At 37.8% G+C, this 14962-nt stretch overlaps 1 protein-coding gene across 1 annotated transcript; it reads right to left on the bottom strand.

Moving 5' to 3' along the window:
- Window positions 1-10218: 10218 nt before the first annotated feature.
- Window positions 10219-14920, bottom strand: chtf8 (CTF8, chromosome transmission fidelity factor 8 homolog (S. cerevisiae)). Its single transcript, XM_041796092.1, has 3 exons — window positions 14754-14920; window positions 13415-13538; window positions 10219-10954 (listed from the first exon to the last, which is right to left on the bottom strand). The coding sequence occupies exons 1-3, from the start codon at window positions 14771-14773 to the stop codon at window positions 10685-10687; spliced, it is 414 nt and encodes a 137-aa protein (XP_041652026.1). The 5' UTR covers window positions 14774-14920; the 3' UTR covers window positions 10219-10684.
- Window positions 14921-14962: the final 42 nt, after the last annotated feature.

Genomic DNA, 14962 nt, shown 5'->3' with positions numbered 1-14962 from the left:
TCCCTGGTACATAGCTGCGTACCAGATGAATTGCAATCCTTCAGCTGTGTTGCTAATTCAGCTAGCCTGATGACAGAGTGTTGTGGAAATACCCCCATAGTGCTGAATATTTGGAACAAGAACATCATGAGGACATGTATGTTTAAAAGCCCATGTTGTAATGTCTTCATTCAAACAGCTGTGTCAAATAATGTCCTGCTCATTGTCAAATTGTGAGTGAATTAAAGAGCTGTAAAGTTGTAATTGATGTTATAGAACTGAAGAGTCACAGATTATGGTCTGTAAACTACACTGTAAGGTGATGGTAATGTCAAAGGCAGAAGTACATTTGGCTTTATGTTGTCTGGACAATATTCCCAATGTGTAACGAGTCACAAAAGGTTTTTATTTTGTCACACAAAAGTACTTTAAAGTGTTGCTTTTCTCAATAATGCAGTAACATAAGAAGTTACTTTTTAATGGCAGTAATTTTGTAACATAATGAGTTATTTTTATAAACTTCATAACCCAACACTGAACAACTCTGAAAGGCCTGTCAGTGGTGCAAGATAAAGATGTGTCAGTGAAAATGTGGGCTAATCCAGATGCTTTAGAAATCAACTTTAAAATCCCTGTAAAGTGAAATCCAAAATTTGTCTTAACACACAAGATATGTAGGAATAAGTCTGCTGTAAACACGTGAAAACACTGAGATCTGTGTGACTAAATTTTAAAGACAGTTTTTTACCTCTAAAGTAGCTGGGCTTAATTTGGGGGGGGGGGCGGGGGGCAAATATAGCAGCCTATGACCATCACCTGTGCTATCGGGGAATAACCCCGCCCCCCTAATGCTACAATAATATAAAATCAATGAGCAGTTCATCTCAGTGCAGTCTGTTGTCAGCTGATGTCACAGTCTTTATTGAAAATTAACAGACAGCTACATTTTGTTCATTGTGATGTCAAATCTGCCAGCCACAGTGGCTCACAGGTCATCAAAAGTATCATAACAGTGATTTGTGCCAGAAAACAGTAAATTTAATTCTCAACTTCTGTCTCTCTGCTCTGGCACAGAGCCAGGCAGCTGTGCTCTAGTCTTAGTTCACTGTAAGGTCAGGGGGAAGGCTAATTGCTGGAGTGCAGTTGCACCAGATGCAGCCAGAGAAAATATCTTACCTGTTGAAGGTGTTTTTTTTAATCCATATCTTGCTTGTCTTGGGTCCTGGATCCAAGCAGCCACAGTTTCATCCCTCCTGTCTGTTTTATAAAAGTATCTGACAACAGACACACGTTCTATTCCTACCAAGTCTGTCACAGTAAAAGCCTCTAATGCTAATCATCGTTGAAGACATCTATTTCGAAGAGCAACATCAGGAAATCGAGATTTTTCAGCAGCAGCTTTACAACAAAGATGTCTCATAAACAGGAATTAAAATTTGAGAGGATCGCAATTCTTGTGAGTGGGTGTGGCTTCAGCTCATTCAACTGACACGCCAACACCATCCTACTGCCTCATTTTTCATGATGTTGAAGCTTCATTTTGTAAGCTTAAAGATGTTTTTCATGACTGAAATATAACCTGCTGGTTCATAACACAGTGGCCTTTCATACATCAAACCTAAAATAGAGATTTTTAATCACTTTACAGGGACTTTAATAGACCCAGTAAAAAGGGAAGAGAGACTGAAGGATGACAAATGAACAAGCTGAAGTTCTTTGTTGCTGACTGTCAGGTGGTACATTCACTGTTCATGAACAATAAAGATGGACGGCAAAAGCAGGCCAGACCATCTAAATATGTGGTTTGTGTTCTGTCATATAGTAAATGGAACAGGTAATGAACCTTTCAAATCTAACAATACAATGAGTGAGCTCTCTCTAATAGCCAGCCTTTGTAGACTGCATAGACCTGTGTCAAGAGTTGGTGTTTTTGCACAAGCTCTCACTTTCAATTTAAAAACTGATGCAGTCCAGCGTTTTTTGTGCTTGGTGTGCAGACTGCAAAAGCGCCCTCATTGTCAGTTGGTTTATGTCACTGCACTCACACAATCTGAAAACAGTTCAACTTTTAGATACTTTCTCAGATGTCAATGTCACTTCTCCCTCACTGATCAATCAAATTAAGAAGAGTGATGGGATTTCTGATATCAGTACCACAATGGCAGAAGGAAACTTGATCTGATTGGTCTTTTTGAGCCACCTCCAAAACCAGGCTATCAGAACTTGACGCTGTTTTCATGTTTTGTTTTGTTTTGTTTTATTTTTGTGAAATTTCATTGAAAAAAAGACCTTTAAGACACTATAAAGCGAAGTTGAAGTTAACTCTCCAGCAGCAATAAATTCTAGAAAGAAATGCCCTGGAACTGAGGATGTGGACACTGCCAGGGCAGAAAACAGCAACTAAAGAACAGGCCCCTACCCTTTTGTTTCTAGGCACCACTCACCAGCCTTAGTAGCTGCACCAAACTTAACCAACTTGCATAACTTAACCTATTTTTAGAAGCCATTTTTTTATTATTATTATTTTAACTTTAGTATTGGTAGCACTTTGATTGGCTTGAAAATAGTTACATGAATCTAAAATTTTATTCTACAGTAGCGTCCATACGCTCATTTAAAATGATGTGCAATAAATCATAGGATATGTTGGACCACGTAGGATGCACCACCTGGATCTATCATTGGCTGGGAAGCTTTTGTCAGCTGATTGTGGAGGACCCTTCATAGAGGGACAGCCTTTGCTGGACCACTGTGATGAAATCAGCCTTCAAATGCTCCTTCCAAAAGATGCAGCACTTTTTAAGGGTCGTTGTGATTGGGTTCCACATCACCTGTCTTTCTACTGCAAGAAAAAAAGTTTTTAAAGATTTGTTATGAAGTTCATTCAGCTTTATGAGCAGTGTTGGCCAAATACCTAAAGGATCACAGTGCAGTTCGTTTCTTGCCAATTATCTTATTTTACCAAATAAATGAGCTGAAAAAGTCATAAGTTGTGCTAAAAATAACTTGAATTATTTGCCTTTAACAGCTTTTAAACTTGTATCCCCTTTGTGGCATGTGGAAATAGAAAGCCAGACTTCCATGGTTTTGCAGGCAGCAGTGTCCTTTTTAAGGACTTACTGACCACCGAACAGTTAGCTTTGCTTCAAAGACTGCACACAGCTTGCCTCAAGGCCCAAACTTAACTGCACAAATTTAAAACCTCCCAAATGTAAGAAAGCGATGTGCTCCTCTTATGTTGGCTTAACCCAATTAAGAGGGTCAAACATGAAGCAAGACGACTTGAACGACTCACCAACTGTGGCTAAGACTAAGTGCTTCATCCCAATTATCATCTTGAACCTGAACTTTTTTTTTTCCCAAGTGTAATTTTGTCTGCAACATGAAAGCTTTTTTCATGCCAGTCAGCACTACCACATTACATGGTCAGAGCACAAATTGCTTTCCTAGCAGCCTTCAAAGCTTTCTTTACTGGTTTAAAAGAAGATCACACAAGTGAAACAACATAACAGCCAGTCCATATACAGTAATCCTCTGCTTTTTACACAGGGATGAGTTCTGACTTGGTTGTTTTTCTGCTTTTCAGAACACAAGACCGCTAGCATGTCACAGTGCTTCTGATGTAGCCATGATTGGCACGACTTAAAAACTTCCATTCAGTTGCAAAGACAGTCTAATGACAGTAGTGGGGCTAGTCTGATGGCCGAGACAGGACAAGACATCGTAGACAAACAAATCATGCGGTCTAAATCAGCCATTGCGCTTTATTGCCAAAGACCACAACCCTTCTGGATGTTGTGGATCAGTATGTGAGACAGAACAATCTCTATGTCTAATAACAATATACAAGATTTAATGTCTCATGACTCTCAATCAAAAAAGTGTTTTTATGTACAGGATTTTGTGGCCATGTCACAATTCTGCAGTAGGAGATGGACTGAACACACAGAGACTGAAGTGATGTACACCCTCAATCAAACTTATAGTGTGAGTGGAACAAGCTGGCCCCTCAAAATCACAGAAACTGGGCGCTTTAGGCCAGATTGGCTGTATTTTTACACACTAGATGTATGAAAGTCTATCTTTGCATAAAAATGTGTGAGCCAACTATTCAACCGATGCACCTTTGGATGCTTTAATAAACCTAATCTGATAGAAGTGTTACGCCACCAGTAACCTAGCATTATTTTTCCCTCTTACATACCAGTGGCTATGTAAAGATTAGATAAGCAGACAGTGAAGCATCTTTTCCTCCTTTAAAAGTGTCCAGAAACTTTCAGGAAAAGTTTCAGCAGAGAATTTAAAGGCTACATTTAGATATTCTGTTTTGTTTGTCCTCTGGGCAAAGGCAGCTTGGAGATGAGTCATTGTAACCCCATCAGCTTGAACAGCACAACCATCTAGTCCTGCTGTACTGTGGGAATGATACATTTACACAAACAGACAATCTGAACATTTCAGAGCTTGACATTCTGTACTTCTGGTGCTGTTCAGCTGTTCTGAATGAGTTACTTTTTTTGTGCATTGTGGTGCAATCCCCAGTCTGAAGACACCGTTGGGTTGTAGATCATTCAGTCTTTCAGAGACTTTTATAAGGTCATTTTTTAATTGTGGTGGTGCCAGTTCTTCTTTGTGTAACATTTAAGTATGACTACTGGATATTTTTCTCTTAACTTTGGATATTTGGGTCTTAGTGGAAAGTATAAAGACTGAAAAACCAAAGAAGTGAGACTAAGGAGTTGTTTTTCCATTTTAGAATCATGTATAATTACAGATCGGACTGGTTCAAACCTAAAAGTTTATTTACATTAAAGTGTCAACATTGTGAGTATATCTGTGCCTACACTGATCTTTTTGCTTTGAGGGGGTGGCATTTTCTCATTGTGCCATTTAAATTGTGTTCATATTGTTTTATTTAAGAAGACTGTATAAGTTTCAAGTTGAAAGTTCAAAACGGGACACATACAATAAAATGAAATTGTCTTTATAGACTTTGTTGGTCTTGTTTCTTCAGCTGCTTCCATCTCTGAGAATCATAAAACTGGAACTTTCCTAAGTCATTAAGAATGCTTCCTGTTCTACATACAATCCTCCCATTCACAACAAAATGTCTCCAGGATTTTTATGGCTCTGGTGACATTTTCACCATGCTATCTTTTCACTATTCTGGTCGTAGGTTTTCTTCACTGAACTGTCTGCTAACCACAGGAAGAAATACAAGAACTCACTGGTAAAGACAGTCACTGTTTAATAACTATCTTTACAGCACTTCAACTCTGATGAGTTACGGCTTTAAAATAGACGTGCTAAAGACAAAAACCTCAGTTTTAAACATGAATTCGGATGCCTTGTGTTTAATTTCACTAAGAAGACACATGGACACATACATGCTAGAAATGCATCTCATTAGTAAATATGATAATGAGGAGCCAAAGCTGACATATGATGCTGTGTTCCTTAAATCCTGAAGATTAAGTGGAGAATAAATTAACCATGTATGTTATAAATTTGACAACAGATTTTTTTTTTTAACTGAGCCCATGTTTTGCACGTTTTCATGTTTAAATGAGTCAGTTTGTTCAAACTATTTGGGAAATGCTCTTGAAGAGACTGTCAGTGCTGCAACATGGGGACTATTCCATCAAAGACTCAAAAAGGTCCATGAATTTGGCTTTATAGTCCTTGAGGACTGATACCTACTGTTGAAGCAGCACTAACGCTACTGAATAACATTTGTTGTAAGGCAAGGCAAGTTTATTTGTATAGCACATTTCAGCAACATGGCAATTCAAAGTGCTTCACACAGGTATACATTGACAAAGGGAAAAAGAAACACAATGAAAACATTTTAAACAAAGCATGTTGTAGGTTTTCTGAGAAAGGCTGTTTAGCCGGTGTACAGGCCCAATTCATGTCACAGTTTCATGTAAAGTTTTAACTAAAAACAGCATGCATCATGGTTTCCAGAAAGTATTCAGATCTCCTTCAATTTTATTATGTTACAGCTTGATTCTACAGCTAATTAAATTCATTTTTTCTCTCAATCTACATTCAGTACCCATAATGACAAAATGAAAACAGAATTTTGGGGAGTTTTTTGCACATTTATTACAAAGAAAAAAAGACTGATACAGGTACATCTAAAAAAATAGAAAATCATGAAAAAGTTCAATATTTTTGTCACTCATTTCAGAAGGTGAAACCCATATATTATATAGACTCATTACACATAGAGTATAATGAAAACCCCAAATTCAGTGTTTCAGAAAATAAGAATATTGTGAAAAGGTTCAATATCAAAAAGTCATGGTGTCATATCCTCTTGAATGAACTCCAAACACCTGCAAAGGTTTCCTGAGTCTTTAAATGGTCTCTCAGTCTGGGTCAGTAGGCTACACAATCATGGGGAAGACTGCAGACTTGTCAGATGTCCAGAGGACAGTCATTGACACCCTCCACAAGGAGGGTAAGCCACAAAAGGTCATTGCTAAAGAAGCTGGTTGTTCACAGTGTGCTGTATCCAAGCATATTCATAGAAAGTTGAGTGGAAAGAAAAAGTGTGGTAGGAAAAGGTGCACCAGCATAAGGGATAACTGCAGCCTTGAGAGGATTGTCGAGCAAAATCCATTCAAGAATTTGGGAGAGCTTCACAAGAAAAGGACTGAGGCTGAGTCAGCGCATCAAGAGCCACTACACACAGACGAATCCTTGACATGGACTACAAATGTGGCATTCCTCATGTCAGGCCACTCCTGAACCAGAGACAACTTCAGAAGCATCTTACCTGGGCTGTGGAGAAAAAGAACTGAACTGTTGCTCAGTTGGCCAAAGTCCTCTTTTCAGATGAAAGTCAATTTTGCTGTCATTTGGAAATCAAGGTCCCAGAGTCTGGAGGAAGAGTGGAGAGGCACAGAATCCATGTTGTTTGAAGTCCAGTGTGAAGTTTCCACAGTCAGTGATGATTTGGGCTGCCATGGCATCTGCTGGTGTTGGTCCACTGGGTTTTCTGAAGTCCACAGTCAACGCAGCCATCTACCAGGACATTTTAGAGCACTTCATGCTTCCTTCTGCTGACAAGCTTTATGGAGATGCTGATTTCATTTTCCAGCAGGACTTGGCACCTGCCCACACTGCCAAAGGTACCAAAAGCTGCTTCAATGACCATGGTGTTACTGTGCTTGATTGGCCAGCAAACTGGCCTGCCAAGATGAGAGACAGCAGACCCAACAATGCAGATGATCTGAAGGCTGCTATCAAAGCAACCTGGGCTTCCATTACACCTGAGCAGTGCCACAGGCTGATCGCCTCCATGCCACACCGCATTGATGCAGTAATTCATGCAAAAGGAAAGCAACTTTGGCAGCAGTAACAGCCTCAAGTCTTTTTGAGTATGACATAACAAGCTTTGCACACCTGGACTCAGGGATTTTCTTCAGTTATTCTTTGCAAATCCTCTCAGGCTCAGTCAGCTTGGACGGGGACTGTCAGTTACCAGCCATTTTCAGGTCTGTCCAGAGATGTTCTATAGGGTTCAAGTCAGGTGAGCAGATCAGTGGGGGGCTGCAGTGATGGTTGTCTTTCTGGAACTTTGTCCATGGTTAAATTCATGTTGTAATCGTCAATCTACCTAGAGCAGTGGTGGGCAACTGAGGGCCTGGGAACCACAAGCCGCCCTCCTTCTCAATCAGTGTGGCCCTCAAGTTCATTTCAAATATCTAGAAATTGAAAAATAAGAAAAAAATACAATCTGCCATGAAAACATTACAAATAGTCACATCTCTGTAATCATCTCTGGCTTAGAGATATAATATAGAGCCTTGACTGCCCTAAAAAGTGTATGCCTAATTTAATGAGTGTGTATTAATCTAGATGCATGTAAAAGTACTAAAATAACAAAAACTTTCATTTAAAAAAACTCTTCATCCTGGTTTAAATTCTGTCTCAAGCTGAATAAATGAAAAATTACTATTTGCACTTGCATAATGAAATCTATGTTTTTGTTCCTTGTTTTTTCAATCAAAGGTATTATATTTTTTATTGGGAGTATTTTATAATTTGTCATAATTTGGCCCTCTGGTAGTTAGAGTTAAATCTATGGCCTTCTCAGTAATCAAGCTTTCCAGTCCCTGACCTTGAGCGTCTTAATTTCTTTCCAAAATAAAAGCTGGTTTGTATCAGGAAGTAAATAACCCTAAGTTTAAGACAGTACAAAAATTAAAAAAAAAAACTGTTTTAAATGCAAAACAGTAGGATTTCAAAATGTGACAAAAAGATGAGATTAATCAGGATTAGACATGGAAATTCTGAGATAATTCCTAATGAAAAACGTTAAGCATTTGACAGCCCCCAGAATAGAATGACATTTTTAATATTTTTCTCTTATTTTGAAGGTGAAAAATTACAACAGCATTAAAGAAAATGAAAAAATGTGATTCAGTTTTTCTCTACAAATTGACCCCTTTTAAGTTCTTTTCAGAACAATTTTATAAAGATGTATTTTTGGGGCTGTTTATGTCTTTATTTATAGAGGAGGACAGTGGATGCTGTCAGAAACAGGGATGAGAGAGAAAGGAGAGACTTGGCCACCTGCATACATGGGGCATGCCTTGAACCCCCAAATCTCTACATTTATTCCATATTCTATATTAATCATATTTAAAGGTGCACCATGATTCTACAATACAGGGTCAGTAAGTTTGAGGTTGATTTTACATTTTTTACAAAGCTACGTTATTTCTTTGTATTTTTGTCAAAGTCAGTATTCTGTATGAATTCTGTCTAAAATGACAGATCTTTGATTTAACAGCCTGCCCTGGATTGCTTTAGTTTCATGTGAGTGTGGGAGGTGCCTGCTGAGCACAGGGGACAGGAGCTTTACAGCAGCCGAATGAATCGCTCCCTTCAGAGCTCACAGAAAACAGGGCGGCTTTTTACGTCTTTACACCTCAACATGGGACCCGCCCTCATCAAACAAACACGGACACGCTTACAGGCTGTAAATATTCTTGCAACATGTTCTGATGCCGAATGTTGGAGGAGGAGATTAAACTATTTAAATGTTCCTCCTTAACCGAGAGCCAGTCTAATAGTATTTTAGGATTACTTTTTCTAACAATGTTGTAAAATTTTAAGTGCATAAAACACAATCAAACAAAAAAGTATGAAAATAAGAAATGGACAGATGATGCTATTTATGTTCTCTCCATAAATAAAAAATCATTAAACCTTTCTTTCTTTTAAATAAAACTTTTTTTTTTGCCCTTTTTTATTCATAATGTCAGACATGTATTGAATGCAGCTCTTGACTGAGACCCTGGACCTGTGTGATCAATTGTGTTGTCCTGTTTAGAGCATATTCCTTTAAACTGCTAATTATTAAGCCAGAATAGAGGAGTTCATACATATTCATGACTTGTTTTCTAAAGCCGCTTACACGTGTTGCTCAAACTTTCTGATCGATACTTGTTGGTAAAGGACATGGCAACCGAGAGGGTATAAAATCAACACACAAGAGCAAACACATGATCATAAACCTAGGTATTTTCATGATCATGTATGCATGGTTTCTCATTAAACATGTAAATATTACACCCATAATAAGATGAAAGCCAGCATGAAGCTCAAGCATCCCATACTAATGAACATACAGATGCACTCATTGACATTGATTCGGTGTAAATCCTGATGGACAGCAGTGAGATTATCAGAGGACTAACAGCCAGCTCATGGCAAATGTTAGTCCAATCCTTTTCCAGGAAGAAAGGGATCCACAGCGCTCCACTCAAATCCCTGTTCATTTAATTCATTTATTCACCACACTGCTATGCATTCACAAGTACAGCAGGAACCATCCAAACCCTGACTGATTCGTCTTTTTCTGAATCTCAGTTCCTTATATAGCAGCTTAAACATTAATTTTCTCTTTGATTGATAGAATGAAAATCTATCAAACACAAATTTCCTAATTTTTTTAGCCACATTTAAAAAATCTAAAATGAAACAAAATTTTGAATGTACAATAGTAGAATTTTAAAATGTAACACTATGGGGAGATTAATCGTGATTAACTGTAGAAATTCTAAGATTAGTAGGCTTATAAAGTTTAATTGTTTGACAAGCCTAGTACATTTGTGTTTAAGGGTACGTTGATGGGGGAAATATTTTCATCTGCTAAAGGGGGGTCTGGGAAAAAAAGAGTCTAGGAGCCACTGTGATAGACAAATTAAATCAATTCAAGCATTATTTTCTATATTGATTTATTGTAAAGATTACTTTATATCAGAAACACAAGTGTTAATACCAACAAACAGTATCTGCTTTAGGCCAAAAAAGTTTCATTTACACACCATCAATATGTATCAATAAGTCCAGGCAAAGTGTTCCATCAAAATAAGATCCCTCCTGATGCTTTTTGTCAAGGTACTAAATCCCTTGCTTATGCCCAGGGTGACTGAGATTCATTTAAATCAAAAATACTCACAGTATGATTCGAGAGCTGAGATCTGTCGTTCTGGCTGTTAAAGACATGGAGGGAAACCTGTGTTGTCTCACATGCTTGATTTCCTTTTTTGCCTGATCACAGTAAATGACTCAAAACTCAATCCAGGATGTGATTTTGGTCTGTGAGCAGACGCTTTAATAACTCTAATACTGTTGAATAGTCCTTTATCAGGCTCATTTCACAGTCCTAATTTAAACAGCCCTTCTAGACCTTCTTGGGCACATTAGTGATGATGGGTTTGGGCCGAGTCTTAAAGATCAGTTTCCGTTTGATGAGAGCAGACACGGAGTAAGAGGTGGTGGATGATTCTTGCTGGTTCGTTTCCATGGGTGTTTGTGGGACATCGTCGCTGTCGTGGCCACCCAGATTGTCCTGCGAATGCCCAGGATGCTTGGAGAGGACAGCAAATGGTTTCTCCAGTTTGACCTGCTTCCCGTACAGAATATGATGTCCCACAATGAGCACCGGCACCCCCTGGTGGAGGGAGGAGGGAAATCAGCTGAGTTAAAAGAGAGGGGGGTATCATAAGAAAAGACTTATCTAGGGCAGCATTTCTCAACCTTTTTTCTGTCAGGACACCCTATTAAAATAAAAAAAATCTGGAGTCACCCTAGTCAAAATGTGCTGAAAATAAAACAAACATTCAACATCCCAATGACTGCTGAGGGCTTTGTTTAGTAAGAGAAATAAGAGGAATCTCAAAAGCAATCTCCTAAAAAATGCAAATGCCTGTATTTTCATGAAATGGCCACATAGGCCTTTAGAAACATGCTTTGATGTGTTTTGGCAAACCTGCCCTACTTGAAAAACAACTGCATGACTCTTGCACTCGTGAAGGCTGTAATGTATGTACTTGGTTTGACTGACATTTCTAAAGGAAAACATGGAGGTGCTGCATGACAGCAGCAATGAAAACTCATGAGGAACTTTTAATGTTTATACAAAAATGCAATGTTCTGCACATCCTGTTCTGCAAGTGATGTTGTCTTCATGTGTCCTATGCATACTGATAACCAGAGTTTACAATAGACAGCATGCACTAAGTGTTCTCTCCTCTCTCTATATTTCTTAACATTTTTTAGTTTTTAGCAAGCTGTCCATGGCCAATAAACTACAGACTAATCTCCCCTAGCTCTCAATCTCACATTAAGGGCGTGTAACCCCCAGTCACCTCTGCAGCTGATCAGGCAGAGAAAAAGAGTAAGAGGAAGAAAGTCGAGCATCACTCCTGTTAATGTATGAGAGAGCAAGACGTCTAAATGTTAAATATAAACATCTCCTCCTATTTTAAACAGTTTTTATGCAGTTGATGACATGGATATTATTCTGCACTCTACTAATTTGGGATGATTACTCGTACAGATCAGCTCTTGTAATCACTGACGCCTTTCAAATCTTAGATTGTTAGATCTTAGATCTTAGATTGCATGAAATGTACGCCTAAATAATACTGAAGTAAGATCAGGTAGTTGTGAAGAGAAGCTGTAGGAGGCAGAAAAGAGGCATTGTGCATAGTAAAACAGTAGTGGGCGCACATACAATTGGATAGTAGAGTTTAAATAAATAAGTCAGGTAAAATAAAGTGATTTTTAACATTAGCTACAATTGACTTAGAGAAAAGCATTATTAATAACCTTTATGTGTCAAAACTTTGTTAACAATGTCCTATGCAGCCTCTATTATTTTTCCCGATCAGAAAAAAAGAAGAAAAAGCCACACAGACCGTAAAAAAATATAATTACAGAGATGCAGATTCACACAGGATTATTACTACCTGTGGATGTACGGTAGGTTATCTGCCCAAGAATTTTTACTACCATCATAATGGTCATGGGGCTGATAACATGCCATGGCTACCACATGTTTAATGGCTTTCCAAATGACACTTCAAATTTAATTTTGAATTTACATTTTTAAATGTTACCATTGCAAAGGCATCATTTAAACAAAATAATTAGTGGCACTACTTGGTAAAGAGGCATAGGATTTGCTTTAGGACTATCAAAGTTGTTTTGGATGGTTCAGGGATGGAGGAAAAGCACTGTTATTATGGAGCCTTGTAAATTGCATTCTTAATCTGTTTCCTTATTAATTGCATTTAAAATCCCTATCAAAATATTTAATAATGTTGATGCACATTGCATAGTTTTCATGTAACTTACTGCAGATGTGCACATGGGAAAGAGGACAGAGAGACACTGTGTTCTGCTGACTGAGATTATTCTAAACAGCTTACTCAGGGATAATGAGAATGTCCTGATTATGCTGTTGTAAGGATTTTTAATGGGAAATATTTACTGAAACAGAGCTCTGATTACATTATGGCTGTAGCCTTGGTAACAGAGGCAAACAAAGCCAAGGCAATTATCACAACCTGCTCACACTCCTTGTCAGCATCAGAGTTATAAGTGGACCAGTAACTGCACCTCAGCAGAAAAAGACAAAGTGCAAAAGGGTTCACGATGTTTCTTTGAATGCTGGCAGGTCGGGCTTGAGATGAACTCAAACAAACACCCTTAGAAATACTTGGAATAAAACTAAATTAACTTCAGCTTAAACACCTTTTCCCCCTCAGATATCTTCTTACGGTCCCCCATTCAGTTTGGTACACAATGGTACGGCATGCAGATCTTCATTTAAGCCCTTGTTTTTAAGTTTCTGGTCTTGCCATCATCATCAGAATTTCTGACTAGAGTCTGGGTCTTTCAATTGTCTCATATGCCAATGCAGCATCTGCAAGAAGATTACATTAGGACTAACTGTAAACCAAAAATGTACACTTCTGCAGATCCCTATGCCAAAGTGTTTGACCTTTGTTTTTTCAAACCTGAGCAGATACCATCTAGGAAGTAACACATGTCCTCAGAACACTATTTTTAGCCCTGGAAAAGTTCCTGATAGAAATTGTATGTTTAAGTAAATTCCTTTATTTACCTCTTTGGTGTAAAGCAAGTCTCCCATCACATTTCCAGCCAGACCAGAGTTGTGTCTGGACACCATCTCTCCCTGCAGCTCCACCAGCAGCCATTCTGGAGGACTGCTGCCGTCCACACTGCCTCTATGGGGGACACACAAACATCAACACACATTACATAAAAACATGTCACAGTCCATGAATATCATGAGAATGGAAAATCTGGGAGAAACACTGCCACCAAACTCAATTAAAACATTAAGTTTCTAATCTTATTTTCTTTACAAACAAGCAATAAGTCATTCTATATTCTTGCCAGCACAACATTTTGTAGTATTTGTATTTGTAATATTTGACCAAAAGCTAAACAATTTTGAAAAAATATCTGATAGTCATTTTTTTTATTCACTGCAAATGAATTGTTGTTTATGAAAACAATAAAACAATAAAAACTGTATTTTTTGCATTTTTTTCCTAGGAAAAAAAAAAGTTTAACGTTTGGATGATGTGATGAACACAACACTTCTGCCTCCTAAATTGTATTTAACTCGTACTTTGAAACACATTTCAGTTCAAACATATAATGCAACTTCTGCTATTTGAAATCGCAGGAGAACATATAGCAGTTTAATCTAATTTTCGGTTAATTTCCCAACCCTGTTCAGGACCATGCAATGGATTACACTTCAGCCTTTTCTCACCTGAGTTTCCCAGTCAACACCCAAAACAAACGTTTACGTTTACGTATCAACAAACCTGATACGTGTGCTGTAAACCTGATAAGCCTAAGCATCCCTATAAAAATAATTTTAAAAAATCCATGTAAATTTCTTAAAAATGTGAACCTAAGTCACCCGATCATCTTTAAATTTTTTTTTCAAAATTCCCACGAAAATGCTAATAAATTTCAAAACAAATCTGACTCAAAGCTTTTAATGATTCTCTACAAAATATGCAAACATACCCCCAAAATTTCATTGAAACTACTTTAAAATCCTTGTATATTCTCCGAAATATCCAAATAAATCCCCCCTAAGAACCCATGAAGATAACCAAATATTTCCAGCAAATTACCTAAACCTTAATGGACATTCTGGACAATTATCTAAAAATGATCATTGCAGGAATTACACAGATACGTTTTTGGGAAAGCCAAAATGGTCTTTCCTTGTATGTACATGTTTGGTCTTTGGTTAATCAATGCAATAAACACGAAGGCTAAAGTCTGGTTCTCTCGAAGCTTTAATGAAAACTGTGAAAACGCTCATAATGAAGTTGTCTTCAGTTCCTCATAGTATCAAGCTTTAGCAGGATCTACTTGGAAGAAATATATTTTAAAATCAATAAGTAAAGTCTTACCTTATTACTATTTGAACCATTGTCTTGTCCGCCCAAAAGTACCTTCTTCTAAAAGGTTAACATTTAATCAAATTTAAAATTGCTAAGTTGTAAAAGCTCACGTTTAACTTTTATCGATCAACTTCACCAACACTGTTTACTCTGCAGTAACATTTCCCGCCAGCTGTACGTCATCTGCGTGCCGCCCACTTCTTCTTCGTCTAAATAAA

This window comes from Cheilinus undulatus, linkage group 9 (genome assembly GCF_018320785.1).
Source record: "Cheilinus undulatus linkage group 9, ASM1832078v1, whole genome shotgun sequence".
Taxonomy (NCBI): Eukaryota; Metazoa; Chordata; class Actinopteri; order Labriformes; family Labridae; genus Cheilinus; species Cheilinus undulatus.
The sequence above is the reverse complement of the archived record's forward strand: the minus strand, read 5'-3'. Positions and strand labels throughout refer to the sequence as shown.